We start from the raw sequence: 20044 nt of genomic DNA, 5'->3' as shown, positions 1-20044 counted from the left end.
TTGTTTCCACAAGAGCAGCAGCTGAAAAACTGGTGAAACATTGGCAGTGGAGAAGAGGCATGACTGAAATCACCAGATATTGCCTCAAATACATTGGGGTGTCCTGTCTGTATCCTAGCAACAACAGAACTCATTAAATCACATGCATTATCAACAACAATGGAGTGTGGAATGTAAACAGCTGCCAAAAGAACACTGGTGAACTCTCTTGGTAAATAATATGGGTAGAGACTTACTGCCAATAGTTCAATGTGTGGACTACAGAGACAACATTTACAGTAGCATGTCCTGGATAACACCATCTGTTGTTGACAAGCACTGCTAATCCACCTCCCTTCCTTTTAGAAATTCTGGCAGGGAGACGTTGGAGTTGGGGATATAATCCTGCAGCCATGTCTCAGCAAAATACATAACACTGCATTCCCTATATTTTTTCTGAGTCCTTGTCAGGGCTTGAAGTTCATCCTTCTTGTCACATTGTCTAACAATTTTCTTTTGTTAGACAAGATTGTTAGCTAACAAGATCCCAACAAAATGGAACTGGGCCTCCACATGATGGAACTATGGTTCCAGATTGTGCTGCCAGAACTCTGGAAGCTTGATAACATCCCCAAAAATAGCTGATGAAGCAGCAGAAGAAGATGAAACCATAGCAGTTGGAGTAACAGCTGTATGGCAAGAAACTGGGTCTGAAATCACAGCTGGTGGAGAAGCAGAGGCAGCATCTGGTGAGTTCTTGCTCAAAAACATGTTCAGATGTTCGGGTTCACCAATGTGGAAGTCAGCAGAAAGAGACAAAAAAAGTATTTTGAGTCTCACTTTATTCTCAATGTCTTCCAACATCCAAAACCAGAAAAAGAATGGAGAACAGCCCTTGGTATTTTCTTCTTCTCCTCTCTCTCCTTCACAATAAGAGCCTACATTCTGGTGAAATATATATACACGTTTGTGTCTGCCACAATTCCAAAGTAGTAATCAGGATCTTTTCTGTGCCGCTGAGATTACTGTGAGCTGTACCCACTGGCTTTGCAATTGACATGACACCGGCTCTGCCCCCATGCAGAGGAGCAAACATCAAACAAAGTGTTATAGCAGATAGTGGAACTGAAGACATTACCCGAGACATTTTTTTGAGTTATTTTTTTGCTTTCCATGCCAACAATGAGGAAAAGACGACAGGCAAGAACATTCTCCAACAAAGTCCTACATCAGGTCTACAAGGTTCTTAGTGGGAAACAATGGAGATAACAACATTACCATTTACTCTGAGTACAAAGTTTGAATGTTATTAACATGACAACCTTTTTTATGATCTGTTAAAACAGTAATTAAAACGCAGTGACACCTACTGATAGAAGATGGTTCTCCGTGTCCTCCTTTGCTGTTGGCAGCTTTGTTGTGTGTTGGTTGGATTGGTTTATATGACTGACCAGTGGCTCTGTACATAGCCTGAACCCAGAGTGCTCTGTCCTGTTCGTCGTCACAGGCGAACGTCACCAGGTCGCCCTCCTTTACAGCATTAAAAAACACCTGGCCACCTTGCAGACCTAAAAATCGCAAAAACAACAAAGAAATGAGGCAAAATTGAGTAAGCTTGATGAGTTAGTTGTACAAGCAAAGCACATGCCAGATCATTTTTATCTTATTACTATAGATTTTCTCTTACTACCATAGTTTGTCTTTTAAACCTCAAAAGGTTTATTCCACCAAAGAGGCGTCAGTATGATGCAATGTTATGGCATCATAAACTGAGTTACACTGTATTACAACTTGCATTAAATTTAAATGTAGGCAATTAAGATTTTAACTGTCTTTATTTGACTTCATGTTTGTTGAGAAAAAATGGATTATGGTATAATGGATGGAGCTGTTTATGTATTGATTTTAAAGTTGCTTGGCAATGGGAGCAAGATCATAAAATGAAGGAAGCTATGAAAAAAGCACAATTTAAAGCAGTGTCTAGGGTTGAAACCTTTCAGAAATCAAAATAAGGGACGCTCACCACGCCCTACTCTCATGGGGTGGGACATCTGCTGGAGTGAGACATTATTTTATGGCAATGTATATTTTATTTTAAAAAGTGATCCATAGAGCAATCGTTCATGCATAGATGTCGGTTAGAGTACCCCGAAATTGTACTCTAGTCAGAGTAGCATACCTTATACATGTTTAATTAAGCAAGTGTAAAAAGTATTTGTTAAACTACTCAAGTACTGAGTAACTGTACTCAAGTACTGAGTAACCTTATTTAATATTCAAAATGTATCCTCAGACAGCCAAAAGTATAAACGTTACGTGAACATTCTGGTATTTTACAGAGTATTACCAAAATATTTATAAGGAGTTAGGTTTGGAGGCTGGTTCTAGACCAAATTTACCACAGGGGCCAGGGTAAACCCTAACCCTAAGAGGAGATGGGACGTCAGGGGTACCCAGAGAAAGAGGGGCTGCAGAACCTGCCAGAGCAATGGAAAAGCAGACGACTGCACCCATTGTTTAAAATGTGGCCCTCAGGGTCACATTTCCAGAGGATGCCAAGCTCCACGTCAGCAGCAGGGCCACTGCCCTCGGACCAGCAGTGACCCGGCCACCACATGAGGAGTCCCACTGCTGCCATTACTGCCACTGGGAAGAATCAGTCGACGTTCCACTCCAGAGGTGTTCAGGTTGCACAGCTGCCATGTATTGTTCCAAAGCATGTCAGACACAGCACTGGCACAAACATAACCATACATGTAAAGCAGAAAGACTAGCCGAATGATATCTGGGTGAAAAAAATAAAAAGAGTTGTTTTCCACTTGTAGAAAATTTGGACATTTCCTCAAATAAACAGGGGAAGAAATTTGCAAAACTAATTGGTAGGTGTAAAATGGTGAGCTGCACTTTTGACAATCTACCAGTTGTAGTGCTGTGCACAGGCTACAGTGATAAATGACAGTTGGAGGGTGGAGGACTTACCTCACACCACTATCAGAGGGATAGATGAGCTCTTAGGATCAGAACCATTAAATAGGCTTGCTGAGGATTTTACTGTAATTAGGTGCGTTTTGATGCTTTGTAGTTTGACATTGTTCACAGAAAAGGTTTGCGTGACTGACGCACATTTTCATGCCAGGAAAAAAGTGTGCGTATATTTACGCAAACTTTGACACAAAGTTCATTTTTATACATGCCGACTTGTGCATAAAATATGGAGCCAGACATTTTTTGTGCATACGCACGCTTTATACATGAGACCCCTGGTATGTTTTTGAAGAGTGAATATTATAACATGAGGCAAAGCTCAAAAAAGTCGTTTTTTTTATAATACTTCCCCTTTAAGTACATCATAATCTGTTAAAATTAAAATCTCTGAAAATTTTTACTTTATTAAAACTTAAACTTTAATCCTTTAGAAATTAGGAAAGTCTGGAAAAACAAATGGTTTCCACAATTCATTTTTCTCTAAATATATGTAGACAGATCAGCATTTTCTACATAGTCTACCTGTCTGAGGTTGGCAGTAGTCCACAGTGTAGCCTTCCAGCTGCATCAGTTCCTGAGGCTCAGCTTTCCTCTCTCTGTAGCTGCACATTGCAAATGTGTACTGACTCACCTAAAGGAAGCAGACACATAGTTGGCACCTCCAAAATGAGCATGATCAATTCTCTCCTTTTTGACAAATTCCTTGCTACTAAAGCAGTAGAAAGCAAAAGTTCTACCAGCATTGGCACAATGATATTATATATTTCAATAATTCAGGCAAAGTGACTTCCAAAGGTTCTCACACCATATTTTTCTAATTTTGTCACATCAAATCTCTAAACTTCATATTTCATACAACTTTAATAACATTTCTTAGTTCAGAGGTCCCCTAATTAGTAAACAAAGGGACTGGGTTTGAGCTATCAAAAAAAAAAAAACAGACAAAAATGAATTTTCAGTAGATTTGAGCTGTTGCACATGGCTGGGGGGAAAGACTGCTAGAGCAACTAAAGTTTCTAGAAAGTGCTTCATTTCAGTACATTATAAATGCAAGCCACACCTTTAAAACATATATTACTTTTCTTGTACTTTAGAACTATGACCTACATGTAGAGTAACATGACAACAGGTGAAAAAGATCAGTGTATGAATTCTTTTTACAACCAGCAATAAATCATGAATATACATTACAGTTTTTTTCTCCTTTTAGCTTTTAAGATTTATTTGTATATACTTTGTTGTCGTTGCCTTCCTGTTCTATCTTCCACTCAGTACAAATGTCACTTCACAGCTCAGTCTGGGATCTTTCCCCTTCACATAGATTTTCTCTGGTAGATTTTCTAGTGGACCAATCAGTGAACAGGAGAAAAAGTTGTGAATGAAGATGTTGATTTTCTGTGCCTTTTTAGAATTGTAGTCTGTAGTTTTGTCAATGGCAGCAAAGTCAGTGAAGAAAGCTGTTCAGTCTGAGTTGGCCACGCTACCAAACTCTTGATGTATTGGTGAATGTAGATCCTCAGTCCAAAGACTTCAGTACTACATGTAAATTTGGTTTTGTATGTAGTCCATCCTCTGGAACCCAAGGATCTCTAATCTGAGGTTCTACACCTACAAAATTCATCCGAACTTTGTCACAGGAGCATCTTACCTGAACAAGAATAAAATATCTTTTTTTCCAGCGTTTCCAGACTCTGTGTCCTACAGCATACAGGTACCTGATGCACAAACAGAAAAAGATCATAAACCACACAGTAGCTACCATGTTTCAATAACTTGAAAGAATCTTGTTTAATTTAATTAAAGTGGTTTCAATCAAATGAGACAATAGAAATCACTTTTATGCCAATATTGGAAGATGAAAAGGCTGACTTCTTATTGCCATAGAATGTAAAACTGAGGCTTTATTTAAAAAACAAAAAATTCAAAAATACTTTATTGTTCCCCAACAGAAATTAAATTAAGAAGACTGAGTAAAGACACTCTGTTTTACCGCAGACATTCTCATAAAGAGCATGGTTAGGGTTATGGATAGCTTTCTTGATTTTCTGAAGAATCCTTCTTTGCATTCTGTTCTGGGGAAATTCCATAGCCATCCCTAGAACAGAATCAGATCAAGACCAGATCAGCCGTTTTAGGTCCCTGGCTCTGATGCTGCATTAGATGATGGCAGAAGAGACTAAACTCTCAACAACAGACTCAGACTTGTAGAAGATCTGCAGCATCTTGCTCAGATGCTGCAGAGGAAGCTAAGATCAGGAAGGTAAGATCCTAGTTGAAGGATCTTAGCTTCCTGAGGAAGTACAGTCGGCTCTGTAACTTCTTATATACGGCATCACTGTTATGTCTCCAGTCTGTTGTTTAGGCGAACACTGAGGCGTTTATATTCCTCAGCCACCTCCACTTCTTCTCCAATGATGAAAATAGGGTTTGATTGATCTAACCCTGTTTTTCATGAAATCTACAGTCCTCTCCTTTGTTTATTTACAGCGGAGGAAATAAGTATTAGATCCATGACCGCTTTTGAAAGTTTGTTCTCTGACAAATAATTAAGCAGTATAGGATTTTTATGGTAGCTTCATTTTAACAGTGAGAGATATATCAAAAAGAAAATCTAGAAAACTAAATTATATTTAAATAAAAAATTATTTGCATTTCATTGAGGGAAATAAGTATTTGATCCTCTAATAACCATGACTAATGTTGGCTCCCACAGACCACTGACACACCCTGAACTCAGTGAAGTTATTAAATGCATTAGAGACACCAGTCCCAAATCGTCACCTGTATAAAAGGCCACCTGCCAACAGACACAGTGACACTTCAACATCTCCACCATGGACAAGACTAAAGAGCTGTCTAAAGATGTCAGGGACAGAACTGTTGACCTACACAAGGCTAGAATGGGCTACATAGCCATAAGTAAGAAGCTGGATGAGAAGGTGACAACTGTTGGTGCAATTATTTGGAAGTGGAAGAAGTATAACATTACTGTCAATAGACCTAAGCCTAGAGCTCATGGAGTGACATTGATCAGGGGAAAGGTTAAAAATCAGCCAAGAATTACACGGGAGGAGCTGGTTAATGATCTCAAGGCAGCTGGGACCACAGCCTCCAAAATAAAAGAAAAAAAAACGTTGGTAATACACTGAGAGGTAATGGTTTAAAATCCTGCAGTGCACGCAAGGCTCCTCTGCTCAAGAAAGCTCATGTCCAGCCCCGCCTTAAGTTTGCCTCGGAGTCATTAATATGTTCCTGAATGAGCATATTAATGATTCTAAGAGAAACTCCGAGAGAGAAGGTGCATCGGTCAGATTAGACCAAGATTGAGCTCTCTGGCTGCAACTCAACTCGTGTTTGGAGGAAGAAAAATACAGAATATGGCCCTAAGAACACTATCCCCACTGTCAAGCATGGTGGTGGAAGTATTATGTTCCTGAGGTGTTTTTCTTCTAAGGGCCATGTATCGCAAAATCCTGGGTGACAATCTCCTTGCCTATACCAGGCACTGAAATTGGGTGGTGGGTGGGTCTTCCAGTACAACAACAACAACCCAAAGTGTACAGCCAAGGAAACAAAGTGACTCCATACGGAGCATATCAAGGTTATGGAATGGCCTATTCAGTCTTCTGACCTCAATCCCTTATTTCCTTCAATAAAATTCTAATTCATTTTTTTCTCATTTCATGTAATTTTCTCAATTCTTTCTTTTGATATTCTCTGTCACTGTTAAAATAAAATTATGAGACGTTTCATTTATTTTTATGTCTAAAAAATCTTAAAGTCAGTGGGGGATGAAATACTTATTTCCTCCACTGTAGGTATAGTTCAGACTGAATCTTCACCTGAAGAACATTTCCAGGATTAGAGGACTAATGTTCCTGCAAATTTGTATTTTTTTGTATGCGAGTGTGTGTTTTTTGATGTAAAGCACTTTGAACTGCCTTGTTTCTGACGTGCTACACAAATAAACTTGATTGATTGATTTGTTTTGTTCGGATTAGAGATGAGATTATTGTTCCAACACCATGACACAAAGCAGTCCATCAGCTTTCTGTATTCAGCCTCGAGTCCATCTTTGATACACCTGGCAACTGCAAAATCATCTGAGTATTTCTGCAGATGACAGAAGTCAGACTTGTGCTGGGAATCTGAAGTGTAGAGAGTGAAAAGGACTGGTGAGAGTACAGTGCCCTGTGGGGCTCCTGTGTTGCTGCTACAAGGAGAGCATTCCAGGAGACTGCTCTTCCTGGACTTCAGCTCAGCTTTTAACACCATCATTCCGAGCAGACTGGTGAGAAAACTGGAGGACCTGGGTCTTCCCCAAAACATCTGCTACTGGATCATGGACTTCTTGACAAATCTCTCCCAGAGAGTGAGAGTAGGATCCCACCTGTCCTCGGCACTGAACACAAACACCGGGTCTCCACAAGGCTTTGTGCTAAGCCCCCTACTCTACACCCACGATTGTAGCCCCAGCCACCCAAACGATACCATCATAAAATTTGTTGATATACCACAGTGGTGGGGCTCATCTCTGGAGGAGATGAGATTGCATACAGAGTGGAGGTGGAACGACTGTCTGCCTGATGCTCCACTAACCACCTCTGTTTGAACACCTCCAAGTCGAAGGAAGTTACATTATTTAGGAGGTGTAAACATTCAGGTGATCATTCTAAATCGGGAGAAGGTGGAAATGGTGCCCAATTTCAAGTTCATGGGCACCTACATCAGTGACTTGGAACTCCACTTCAATCCTGACACAACAGGACTGAAGGTTGACCAAGAACTGAACTCTTGGTGTTGGAAGACATCGTTGGGGTTTGGGCTGCTGTTTTTAAAACAACAAATTTGAGGTAAGGACTTTTTTTTTTTTTTCCAGAATCACCAAGCAGTATAAAGGGACATTTTAGTCCTAGAGACTATCTAAATCACAAATGTTTTTGCATTCACCCATTAGATAATATAATTGTTCTCTGCATATGATAGATGGATTCATCAAACAATGATCAGACTGTTGAAGGAAACTGGTAAATGGCACATTAAAAAAGAAAGGCTTGGCATGCATCAGTGGAAATTGTCCCACTGACTTGCCTGAAACTGCTTTTGTTCAGGTTGCATCAATATTTTCATTTAGTTCAACACAATCTGAATTTAAATTGACTATGAAGCTCAGAAAAGAAAAAAAAAAAAAGACAAAATGAAATAGATCGATGGGAAGATCTCTTTCTTCAGCCCTGCTGTCCGCTTTTAAAGAAAAGGCCTTCAGTCAAGGCTGTGGTGCGTCTGGACAAAAAGTCTGGGCCATTCCATGCAACTGTGGGTTAACATGTGGCAGCACTCAGCAGCCACTTCTGAAAATTATTTTGCTGCTTTGTCCTCTTCCTCTTGCGGTTTAACACATCAGTTCTGCTGCTGCTTGGTGAAGCAACAGAAAGCTGATGCCAAAGAGCTCAGTGAAGCTTTCTGACCAGAAATCATTCGTTTTTAGCTGACCTGTCAGCCAGAAACTCAGATTTTAAAGAAGGAAAATGGAAAAACATGGATTTATTTTAAAATCAGCTTTCTATATATATATATATATATATATATATATATATACACACACACACACCCATATACACATCAGGGTCGTGTTAAGGGAATTTGACCGTTTTTTTATTTGTTTGTTTGTTTTTTAATGACGGAAAAATTTGAAGCCCATCCTTCATTTTGAGAGGTTATAATTAACACCCTTGACTGGTGCACATGGGCAGACGTTATAGACTTTACGCAAAGAGTTCATCGCAGAGGCAGCTAAAATCAATCCATAAAAAAATCCTTCTGAATCTCATCTCATGGACACTGAACTAATGAACTAAATGCTTCTTGCTGACCGGGAGCTGACAGCGTGTTGAAGAGTTATGGACAAGACGCTTTGACACTCGTTCAGAAGCGCATTCCAAACCTTTAGTTGAAATGGCGCATTTAATTCCAGTTCCATGGAATTAAATGTGAGACAACAGAGAAAACTAAAGAGAATGCTATGTTGTGCTAATCCATTTATAATCTAAACAGAAGAGTCTGCAGTTTATCTTGAGGAAATAAATAAATGTGCAGAAGTTAATTAGACCCTGACATGCGCAGTGCGCTGCACAACTAATGCGGATGCGGCTCTGCTGCGAAGAATTAGACTAATTAGACTAAATCTTTGCAGCAGAGAAGTAAAATTGTTGAGTAAAATTAACATTGTTCTTTTATTCTACGAATTACTGACATGTTTCTGAAATTCCAGGCAAAAATTTTGCATTTATTTGCAGAAAATGTGAAATGATCAAAATAATGAAAAAGATGCAGTGCTTGGACCTCAAGTATTGCAAAGAAAAGTTCATATTCATTTGAAACAACACTATTGTTTTTACACATGAAGACTTCAGAAATCAATAATATTGGTAACCACCAAATAACAAGTATCCTCCATGACGGTGTTCGACAACAGAGAGATATATGGGGCTACAATGAATATGTCTATTTATCTTAATATTATATACATATTCATGCACACACACACATATATATATATATATAAATAAATCAAAACAAAAGTGTTTTGCAGAAAGAAAATATAAATTGGCTAGAAATAAATACTTTTTTTTAAAATCACTGATGCTTAACAAATCCAGTGGAGAAAGCCTCCGTTTGTAATATTAATGTAGTCTGTGTGGGTTTTCCTGAAATGTCTTCATCTGTTCTGAATTTCTTCCATTTTTATGCTTTTCAGCACCAAAATGTGGCAAGCACAAAAATAAGTCCGACTAGTTTATCAAGAGAAAAAAATGTATTCTAACATTTTCTAATTTATTTAAAATATATGTTCTATACAAAGAATATCTTTATTTTAAAACATGAGGCACATCGTTTTAACCTCCAATACGGAGCAAGCAACCTAAAGTCTCACTGGGGGACTGATACTGCCCCCTGGTGGAGCATCCTAAAAACTAAGTGTGATTCTTTCGGTATTTTTACTGGTTTTATTCTCTCTGCAACCAACAGCTGATTTCAGTAAGTGCCACTTATTCCATCAGTTCAGGATTCATATTCCACACAGTGGAGTCAGCAAAAGCAGTATTTCCCAAGCCTGGCCCTCAAGGCACACTGCCCCACATGTTTTCAATGTTTCCCTGCTTTAACAATTGATTCGGGCGACTGCAGTTCAGCAAAATCAGGTCTGCTGAAGTAGGGAAATACCTTTAAAAAAAAAGAGCAGGGCAATGTGCCTTGATGGCCAGGGTTGGGAAACACTGAGCCAAAATATTCTGGAGCTGAACTCCATCAACATGAACTCTCATGCAACACTCACAGGAAAAACAAACTAACCAACATCGCTTCTGACAGCAATCAGAAAACATGACAATATAAGAGAGATAGTCTCTAGGCTGATAAGATTTGGGTGGCTATCTCTACAAACAGCAATAAAACATACAATAAAATAAAAATGATTTTGTTCAAATGAAGCACAGATATGTAACTGCATGCAACATTTTTAGCACTGTCCAGCCATAAGTACATGGATATTTTCTGGAATTATATAACAATTTTATATATTATTTATATTTTACAAGCACTTTCTTTGTTGTTCTTTTCATTGTAGCATCCAAACTTGAGGGCATCTGTTAATCTTACAAAGGACTGGATGTCACTTAAAACTTGAACATTAGCTACCCACTGATAAAAATATTCTCTCCTATCTACTTAAACTATGCAAATAGTCACCTTAATTGTTCTATGTTTATAAAGCAAGACTGTTCTTTGTTTAAAGTACTTGCATATTTCATTACATAAAAAAGAAAATTCAAGTAAAGTGAACTTAATTTTGTCAAGTAGATTAAGCAAAACTGAACTTTGTATAAATTACTCGACTTTTTAAATGTAGTAAATGAAATTTGCAAGTACACTCTAAAATGTAATTACTTAAATAATCAAATCATAGTTTGTTTTTTAAAACTAGAAACTACTTTAACAGAATATACTTGATTGAAACAGTTTGTACCTCAGTAAAATAAAATAATTTGCAAGGCTACACTATCAGGCAGAGTTCTATTGCTCTGAAAAGCCTATGTCAGTGGTACCCAAAGTTGGTCCTTTTTTATATATACAGTACAGACCAAAAGTTTGGACACACCTTCTCAGTGAATTCAATGAGAAGGTGTGTCCAAACTTCTGGTCTGTACTGTATAAATATATATATATATATATATATATATATATATATATATATATATCACTGATCGTGTTTTTATATTAAAAGTTAAGTAGACAGGAAATGTAAAAATATTACTGGAAAACATCACCAGTGAAATGATATTTAAATCCACAACTAGTCGTAAAAACAACAAATAAGAAAACACAATTAAAATCAATATCAATTATTTGCACTTCTGTTTAAACCAGGGGTCTCAAACTCCAGGCTTCGAGGGCCGCAGTCCTGCAGTTTTTAGATGTGCCACAGGTACAAAACGCTGGAATGAAATGACTTAATGACCTCCTCCGTGTGTAGATCAGTTCTCCAGAGCCTTAATGACCTAATTATTCTATTCAGGTGTGGTGCAGCAGAGGCACATCTAAAAGTTGCAGGACTGCGGCCCTCGAGGACTGGAGTTTGAGACCCCTGGTTTAAACCCTGGGGGCTCCATAAGGCCCCCCAGGCTTCAGGGGCCCATAAATGCTAATATTTTAATGCAAACCACAGATATATAAATGCAACATTTGTTTATTCAGATGATCAATGCAGTTGAATTTGATTTAATGGTTTCAGCATAAATAACTTATAAAGATCTTAAATTGTTTAACATTTATATGTAAGATTTTAAGGAGCTGGCAAATTTACTTTGTAAAAGATCAAAGAACAATATTCATAGTTAAATTGTTTTGTTACCATAGTAACAATCTGATGCTGTGAGTTTAATCTTTGAGTTTGAGCTCTGGAACACATACATAAACTTTCTCAGCGTAGACAGAGCCGGGCACTGGGCAGTGTGTTGAGATAGAAAAGCTGCACAAAATTCTTTGTCCATTATATAAATCATTCTCACCGCTTACTCAACATGCTCCTCTGAAAGCGCCACTACAAGTTATTCCCGCGGTTCACGTAGCGCTGCGCAACCAGAGCTAACGCGGTGGGGTTTAAACTCCTGCCTTGATCACAAACTCTGGAAAGAATCATAATTCCTTACACAGGGTTGATGTAAATATCCATACAGGTCAGCCTGTGTCCAGTTTGAGTGAAAGGAGGTGCGCGGGATCCACGCTGAGGTTAACTTAAGACACCCAGCTGCTGCAGTGCGCCAGGCAACGTACAGAGGCGCCAGCGGTGTGATTTCCGGCTTTAAATGCATAAACTATAAACCTATCTTCTATAAACATATCTTTTAGGAATAAATCTGATCCACTAGTGAAACGCTCAGAGCAACAGAGATGCTTGCAATCCATCAACAACAAAAAAAGCGATTTTTTAATATTTTTTATTTTCATAAAAACATAAACAAGAAAGGCTTAGCCTGGTAGTAAGGCTATTAAAGCATGGCGGGCTGCCAGGCCAATAATATACTGGGGGAAACTAATATATACTGTGTATATATATATACTGTATATATCCTGCCTATACATATATACACACATATGCAAATATACATACTTAAACAGAACTTTGTATTCTACCCATCTATATCATACAAACATTCACAAACACACCTACTATAATTAAATTCTATGAAATAATTTAGTTTTCTTAAAAAATCGAATAACTATTTGGATATGTTTACTCCCCAAATTCTTCCTCTACGATGTAAGATTTATCTTGTTTCTTTTCCATTATGTACTATTGCTTCTGGTAGAATCCAAGGTGGTGATATTGGTGTTTGACTAATTTTTAAACTATCCATTTTAAATTATTTTATTTTCAATTGTCCATCCAAAACTCCTAATTTCTGTCTTTTCTTTTTCCCAACATGGATTTAAAATTTCCCAAGTTGGATGATCAAAGTTATTGCCTTGTAAATTTAACCAATAATTTATTCTTCTTAAATCTAACGGCATTTCTCCCATTTCTATTTCTATTGCTGAAGTTGATGTAGTTTTAAATGCTCCAGTACATAATCTTAAAGCCTGATGTTGAATAATGTCTAATTTAACCAGATGTGATTAAGCTGCTGAACCATAAACTATACAACCAAAGTCTATGTTAGATCTTATCATTCCTGTGTAAATTTGTTTTAGTGATTGTCTATCTGCTCTCCAGTCACTGCCAGCCAAACAACTCAAAATATTTAAGATTTTCTTACATTTATCAACACCTTTTTGAATAAGTATATTCCATTTTAATTTTTCATCAAATCATAGGCCTAAAAATTGTATACACTTTACTTGCTCTAATTCTTGGTTATGTAATTTTAATTTTATTTCCTTGTTTATTCTTTTTTGATTAAATATCATTGCTTCTGTATTTTCCAACTGAAAACTTAAATCCCCATTGCAACGCCCATTTTTCTATTTCAATAATAACCTTTTGTAATTTTTTTACAATGAAATCTACATTTTTCCCTCTTTTCCAAACAGCTCCATCATCTGCAAAAAGTGAACATCCATTTCTTTTCCAATATCTTTAAATACATAATTTATCATAATTGAGAACAATAATGGACTTATAATACTCCCTTCCATTTTCTACTGTATATTTTCCTGAGATCACTTCACCAATTCTAACCTGTATTTTCCTATTTGTTAAAAAGTCTTTAATCCGTTTAAATATTTTTCCTTTAATGCTCAACTTGTATAATTTAATTAATAATCCCTCAACACACATCATATCATATGTTTTTTCTATATCAAAAAATATTGCCACTATACTTTCTTTATTTATTTGTGCTCTTCTAATTTCATGCTCTAAACATAGCGCTGGATCATTAGTAGTCCTCCCTGTTCGAAAACCACTTTGATATTTTGACATATATCCTTTATTATTTAAATAATATACTAGTCTATTATTAATCATTTTTTCCATTATTTTACATAGTTTTGATGTTAAAGCTATTGGTCTGTAGTTTTCTGGGTTTGAGTTATCTTTTCCTGGTTTAGCTATTGGTACTATAATTGATTCCTTCCAGTTCAGTGGTAATTTTCCCTCCTTCCAAATTTTATTATATAATTGTAATATTATATCTTTCGATTTTTCACTGAGTTGAATTCTCATTCTATACCAAATTTCATCTTTATCTGGTGCTGTATTTTTTGTCTTCCTAAGTGCATAATTCAATTTGGCTTTTGTAAAACTCAACATTTAACAAATTGTTTCTTTCTTCAGCACTCTGAAATAAATCTTTATATTTAAGTTTTGTATTTTCTCTTCCTTTTCTTCCCTCTTCATTAATATTATTTGAACTATGAATTTCACTAAATGTTCTTGCCAATATTTCAACATTATCTTCATCTCTTATTATATTTCTATCATCTATCTAATTGATAATTGATACTACTTTAAAAATGCAGCATCAATTATCAATTAGATCATAATCATAATGTCACCTTTGTCATCTAAAAATTTACAATAGCATTTCTGTTTAGATGCCCTTAAAATTTCTAAGAATTTCCTTAAAATATATTCAGATATTTTTTATACTTAATTTATGCTTCCGCAGTTGCATATTTTGTGAATTCTCTAAGTAATGTTTTCTATTTTTGGAGGCATATTGCCTTAAGATCAGTTTTTATCGCTAAAATCTCTAGAAAGTATTTATCCAACCAGCTGGGTTATAAAAGTACCTGGGATAAATTCTTCCACCTCTTTGCACATAAGGAAACACAGGTGAAGTACACAAGTTCATCAGAACTGACAGTGGATTATTAGTGATTTAATAAATAATATTAGTGAAGCCTTGTTTGTGAGTGTATCAAGCATTAATCTATAACAGGTGTGTGTGCGGGGTGTGTGGGCGTGTATGTGCACATGTGTGAAAGTCAGATCTGCAACAGAAACAATAGCTTCAAAAGGTCAGATTTGCTGCCACCATGCGGTTACAGCTGAGGGTTACACACCATACTATGCCTACATTCTGACATTTTATCCCACCATTACTTTGCAGACAGAAATACATAAATGCATAAACAGCTGAAACATGATTTTTACCAAATTCCAGGTCACATCTCAGCAAAATGCAGCTAAGCATGGCTTTAACCTCAAATGTCATCTGGATTGAATGTGACAGAAAAAACCTAGAGATTTATAGAAGCCTTCTGACATTTTTGATTCAAGTAAAAAAACACTTTCATTGAGGAGTTAAACAATTTTTTTCTCTATCATGGCAAGAAAAAAATGAAACATAATTATGAATCAAATATTCAACAAAAACAATAATTCACATTAAGAATAATTTTTAACATTAAGTAACTACTTTTAAAAAGTAATTTCAGCCAGTTATAATTGGAAGTCAGATGTGTCCTGGACATAGTTCATGCTGTAACAAAGGGACAGATCAGAACAACTGTTTGAATGGTAATAGAAATGGTTTTATGAACAGGTGTAACATAATCGACTATGTTTATGTTTCTTTTAAATAAATAATGTATGATGTCAATTATATCAAACTGGCTTTTAGAAAAGTTCCAGTTTAGTGAGTTATGTTCTCCATGGTTTAGGACACATTTTGGGCAGAATCATGGACATTTTCACTACAGTGAACAGTAGACATGGGGGTGTGCATCTGCACGCAGCCAGAGAGACACACACAATCAGAACTGTGCAGCGAGAGGATTCCCTTTAAGGATGATAAACAAACATTAAACAAAAAGATAAAGTTGAAAAGGCTGCTAGAGTTTGTCCCGCTGCCCAATGTTAACGGGGATCAGAAACTGTTTGGAGCCCTTGCAATCCAGGTAAAAGCTGTTGCATGGGTGTGCCGTAGTGGCGTAGGGGATAGCACGACCCACGTTTGGAGGCCTTGAGTCCTTGACGCGGCTGTCGCAGGTTCGATTCCCGGATCCGACGATATTTGTCGCGGGTTCGATTCCCGGACCCGACGATATTTGTTGCGGGTTCGATTCCCGGACCCGATGATATTTGCCGCATGTCTTCCCCCCTCTCCTTCCCCCTTTCCTGTCAGCCTACTGTCAAATAAGGGACACTAGAGCCCACAAAAGTCCCCCTGGAGGGGTAAAAAAAAAAAAAAGCTGTTGTGCATGTGAGGATGCCACCCAGAGGAAGTGAGAGTTGGACCTTTCCTATTTGACCTGCTTTTTGTGGTCTTATCTTTTAGGAAGGATTTTGCTTTTTTGGATTTTGACGTACATCATAAAATATGTATGTATTTTTCCACAAAAATATGGGGAAATATTTTCAGAAAGTTTTCTTTTTTTGAGAGTATGGGACTCTATTACAGACTTCATTCTGCTTAAATTAAATGATTTTGCTATATTTTTGGTGATAAGCTGAGTTATTTAAGTCTGAACTGATATTCTTTTGAGAGGTTACTGCTACTACTCAGCTGTTTATTAGTGATGGGCCAGAAGACACAGAAACCTCGGCACATGTGCCGAGCAAACAAGATGAAACCCCATGTCAGTGCGCGTATCACTTTAAGGAAAACCACGTGACCGATACAATTCCCGTATCGTTTGGATGTGAGTGCACCAAATTGTATTGATGAGGGAGAAACTGTCGACATGTTTGTCGGTTTTGTTGGATGGAGATAGTTTGTGTTCTTGTGTTGCTTTAATTTGCTTTTTGGCTGGTATTTGACTACCAGCATGGATCAACAAAGGAAGAGGAAGTTTTCTCCATTTGTGGTCATTTTGATCTTAACACAGAAAATAATAATTGTTCCGTTCTCATTTCCACTTTTGATCATTTTTCTTTCGGATTATTCAAATTCCTTTCAATGGTATATTTGAGTTACTTTACATGGATTAACTTTTATCAATATTGTAGGTGAAAAATGCAGGATTTGCTCCCAAGTTTTGTCTTACTGTAAACGGAGCACTTTCACAATCCTGAGGTATCAACGTGCCCGACATGAGGAGGATGAACCGATTGACACTCCTGTCTTTATTGAATTTGCCTGCAATGATTTTCTAAATCCAGCAGATGTCACTGTACGTCACAGGGCAACACAGTTTCAACACAGTGTCGACATAGTTTGGGAAATGTGCCATACACCCAGTGAGGTCTCATCTGCCCATCACTATTGTTTATTTCTCATTATACTCAGTCATTGTTGCTATTTGATCTTTTAATAAATCTTTTTAAGATACCTTCAACAATTTTCCATATGAAGTATTTTAATATTTATTTAGTGATTTTAAGAGTTATTTTCAAATTTTGTCTGATACCTGGCACAGAAGCCCCTTGTAATATTAGTTACGCTTGAAGTCAAGTTCAATGTTACACGGGTTTCATCTTGCCATGCTCAGATCCTGCATCAGACTTATCCCTGTAACAGTGGTATCTAAGAATTTTTAAATGGCAATCTTCTTGTAAGGCTAGAGGAGAAGAGCATCTGTCAACGTGTCAGATGATTGAAAGATTTTTGTTGGACAATATTAGTTAATGTCGATAATATTCAATGGCTCTGTGTTTTCACAAAATCTGATGTGCGAACAGTCAATTTCCTGCTTGAACATGAGAAACCTATGCAGTAAATACCTTTCCATTACCAATGCAGCACAGACAATGAAACAAACTCACCCACTATGCTTCATGTTGGGAGGCTTGTCCATGCGGACGGCCAGTTTGATCCTCAGATCTGTGTCCTGGCTGTTCTTAGGGACCACCATCCGGTGGAACTCTGCCTGCTTTGGACCACTGGTGGTGGGGATCAGGACCATCTGAAAGTGGGTGAAGAAATACAAGCCTTATGCTGGACAGGCTTTACTGTATCTTAACAAGTAAATACTGAGGCATGAAAGCAGCTCTATAATCACTTCTGGTGGTAATTAAATCAGCCTACTGAGCCCTATAAGCCCACTTTATTTGCTCAGTTCTGTTTCTTGCCTTGGCACCACCACTGTTTACACCAGGGTAGTTTGCTCTTGTTGTTGGTTTAGCAGGTTTACTTTACAGTTTTAACCAACAGAGCAAACTACCTAGCAAACTAGAGTAACAACAATATGGAAGATATCTGTTACAAACGGTTTGGATACAAAACTTGGGAGGGGAAAGAGGAGACACTCTGCAGGCCAGTGACTAATCTCAACTCTTACATTGGAATATATCCAGCAATATTGCAAGTACACATTTTCACATGTGCTGCCTTTCTTCATGAAGAGAAAAACAAATTCTTCCAATATTATTACCAATCCTTAGAAAGAGCAACTAATCCATCTCAGCCATCAGTGGTTAATTCACAAGTATTTATTTTCATTTAATTTTTGAACTTACCCTGCCCAATTCCTTGTCTTCCAGAGCCAAGACACCAGTACTTTCTGTAAAGAGCTTTACTTTAACCAAAGGCAAGGGATGAGTTGTAGAGAAGTCTCCCTGAGTACCCCATCTACAAAACACCAAATTAAAAACTATGAAACAATAAATATGATGAAAAATAGTGATCAAAACAACATCAAAAACTTTAGTATTCAGTATTCAGATCCATTAAAATTTTTCACTCTGTTTCATTGCAGTCATTTGCTAAAATCAAAAAAGTTCATATTATTTCTCATTAATGTACACTCAGCATCCTACCTTAACAGACAATCTTGCATATTTTAAATCATGTAGTACAACAACAACAACAACAAAAACCTTGTACTGAGTTTAGACGCATTGAAGGCTTTTGAGTCAGTCAGATGGCTCTATTTTTAAAACATGATGTCCGGGTACTGTAGTGGTGCAGGGGCAAAGCACAACCCACGTATTGAGGCTGTAATCCTCATGGCGGTGGGTTACAGCCTGGTGGCGTTTGCCACATGTCTTCCCCCTCTCTCATCACCCTCTTTTCTGTTTAACTACTTTCAAATAAAGGCCACTAGAGCAAACAAAAACTTGAAATAAATAAAAACATGATGTCCAAGTTTGTATTCCACCAAACCATGATTAATGTAATTGCAGCATTGTACATCAAACTATCAGCAAGGATAAAACTCAACTGAGATCTATCAGATCCCTGTTCTTTGGAAAAGAGATCTTTGTTTCACTTCTCCTTTTTGCCCTTTTTATAGAGCCATTAAATCAGTAGATTAGGCAGAGGACAGACATTACAGGAGTTCAGATGGCATCTGGGGAACAAAAGCTGTCACTGTTTGTAGATAATTTATTGTTAGTAGTGGTGTGCTTAATCATAATCAGCCAATTTTCGTGAAAAAGTATATGATCATAATCCCTGATCACTGTCTTTTGTTGTAGATGACAGACCAGTCACCTATATCTCATTCTTTGCAGCCTTCAGAAGTCAGTGTATCTCCTCCTTTCCTTCTCACTGTGCAGCAAAGTCTAAGCCCTGTCATGTGAAACTTTAACGCTCTGAGAGTTTGCATCTTGAGACGGAATAATACATCGGGGATGAAGCACCAAAATGCATCAACACAACAAATTTAATGACATTTGAAAAAAACAAGCTCTTGATGGAGTATGGTGAGTTATCAAAGCTCACTGCAGGAAAAAAAAGACATCCGAAGTGGCCAGACAGCAGGTAAAGCAGCGCACAACTACCAACACTCACCCGGATGAGCATGACGGTCAGAAAACAAATAAACCAAAAAATTATTTAAAAGTCATCGAGCTAGTGGGCAGGGCTGGGTTCGGCCCTCACTGTTGGACTGGCACTACAGGGTACACAGACGTAATATGTCACAGACTTAGCGCCGTTCGAGCTTCACCTGACAGTTTACTCTCACATCGAACGTCTGCTTGAAGCTGCAGCATGTAAGTTAAAAATAAAAAAATACAGGGTTTCCCCTAGAAAACTTGTTAAGCCCGGTGGTCGGGGCAGCGAGGCAGTCCACCAGCAGCCCACCGTGTTTTTGTAGTAAAAAATATTAAGTTGACAGGAAATGTAAAAATATTACTGGGTAATTATATGTTATGGAAAGGCATTGCCAGTGACATGCCATTTAAATCCAC

At 37.4% G+C, this 20044-nt stretch overlaps 1 protein-coding gene across 11 annotated transcripts in view; it reads right to left on the bottom strand.

Moving 5' to 3' along the window:
* Positions 1 to 20044, bottom strand: part of cadps2 (Ca++-dependent secretion activator 2) — a 142634-nt gene that overhangs the window by 111354 nt on the left and 11236 nt on the right. For all 11 annotated transcript variants that reach the window (XM_028040865.1, XM_028040960.1, XM_028040875.1 and 8 more), the window contains exons 7-11: positions 18368 to 18479; positions 17675 to 17814; positions 4613 to 4679; positions 3487 to 3595; positions 1350 to 1547 (exon numbers count right to left, since the gene is read on the bottom strand). In XM_028040865.1, coding sequence (XP_027896666.1) covers positions 1350 to 1547; positions 3487 to 3595; positions 4613 to 4679; positions 17675 to 17814; positions 18368 to 18479 — 626 coding nt within the window. The remainder of the gene's footprint in view (positions 1 to 1349; positions 1548 to 3486; positions 3596 to 4612; positions 4680 to 17674; positions 17815 to 18367; positions 18480 to 20044) is intronic.

Source organism: Xiphophorus couchianus, chromosome 2 (genome assembly GCF_001444195.1).
Source record: "Xiphophorus couchianus chromosome 2, X_couchianus-1.0, whole genome shotgun sequence".
NCBI lineage: Eukaryota > Metazoa > Chordata > Actinopteri > Cyprinodontiformes > Poeciliidae > Xiphophorus > Xiphophorus couchianus.
Note: the sequence above shows the minus strand (reverse complement) of the source record. Positions and strands in the feature narration are given on the sequence as shown.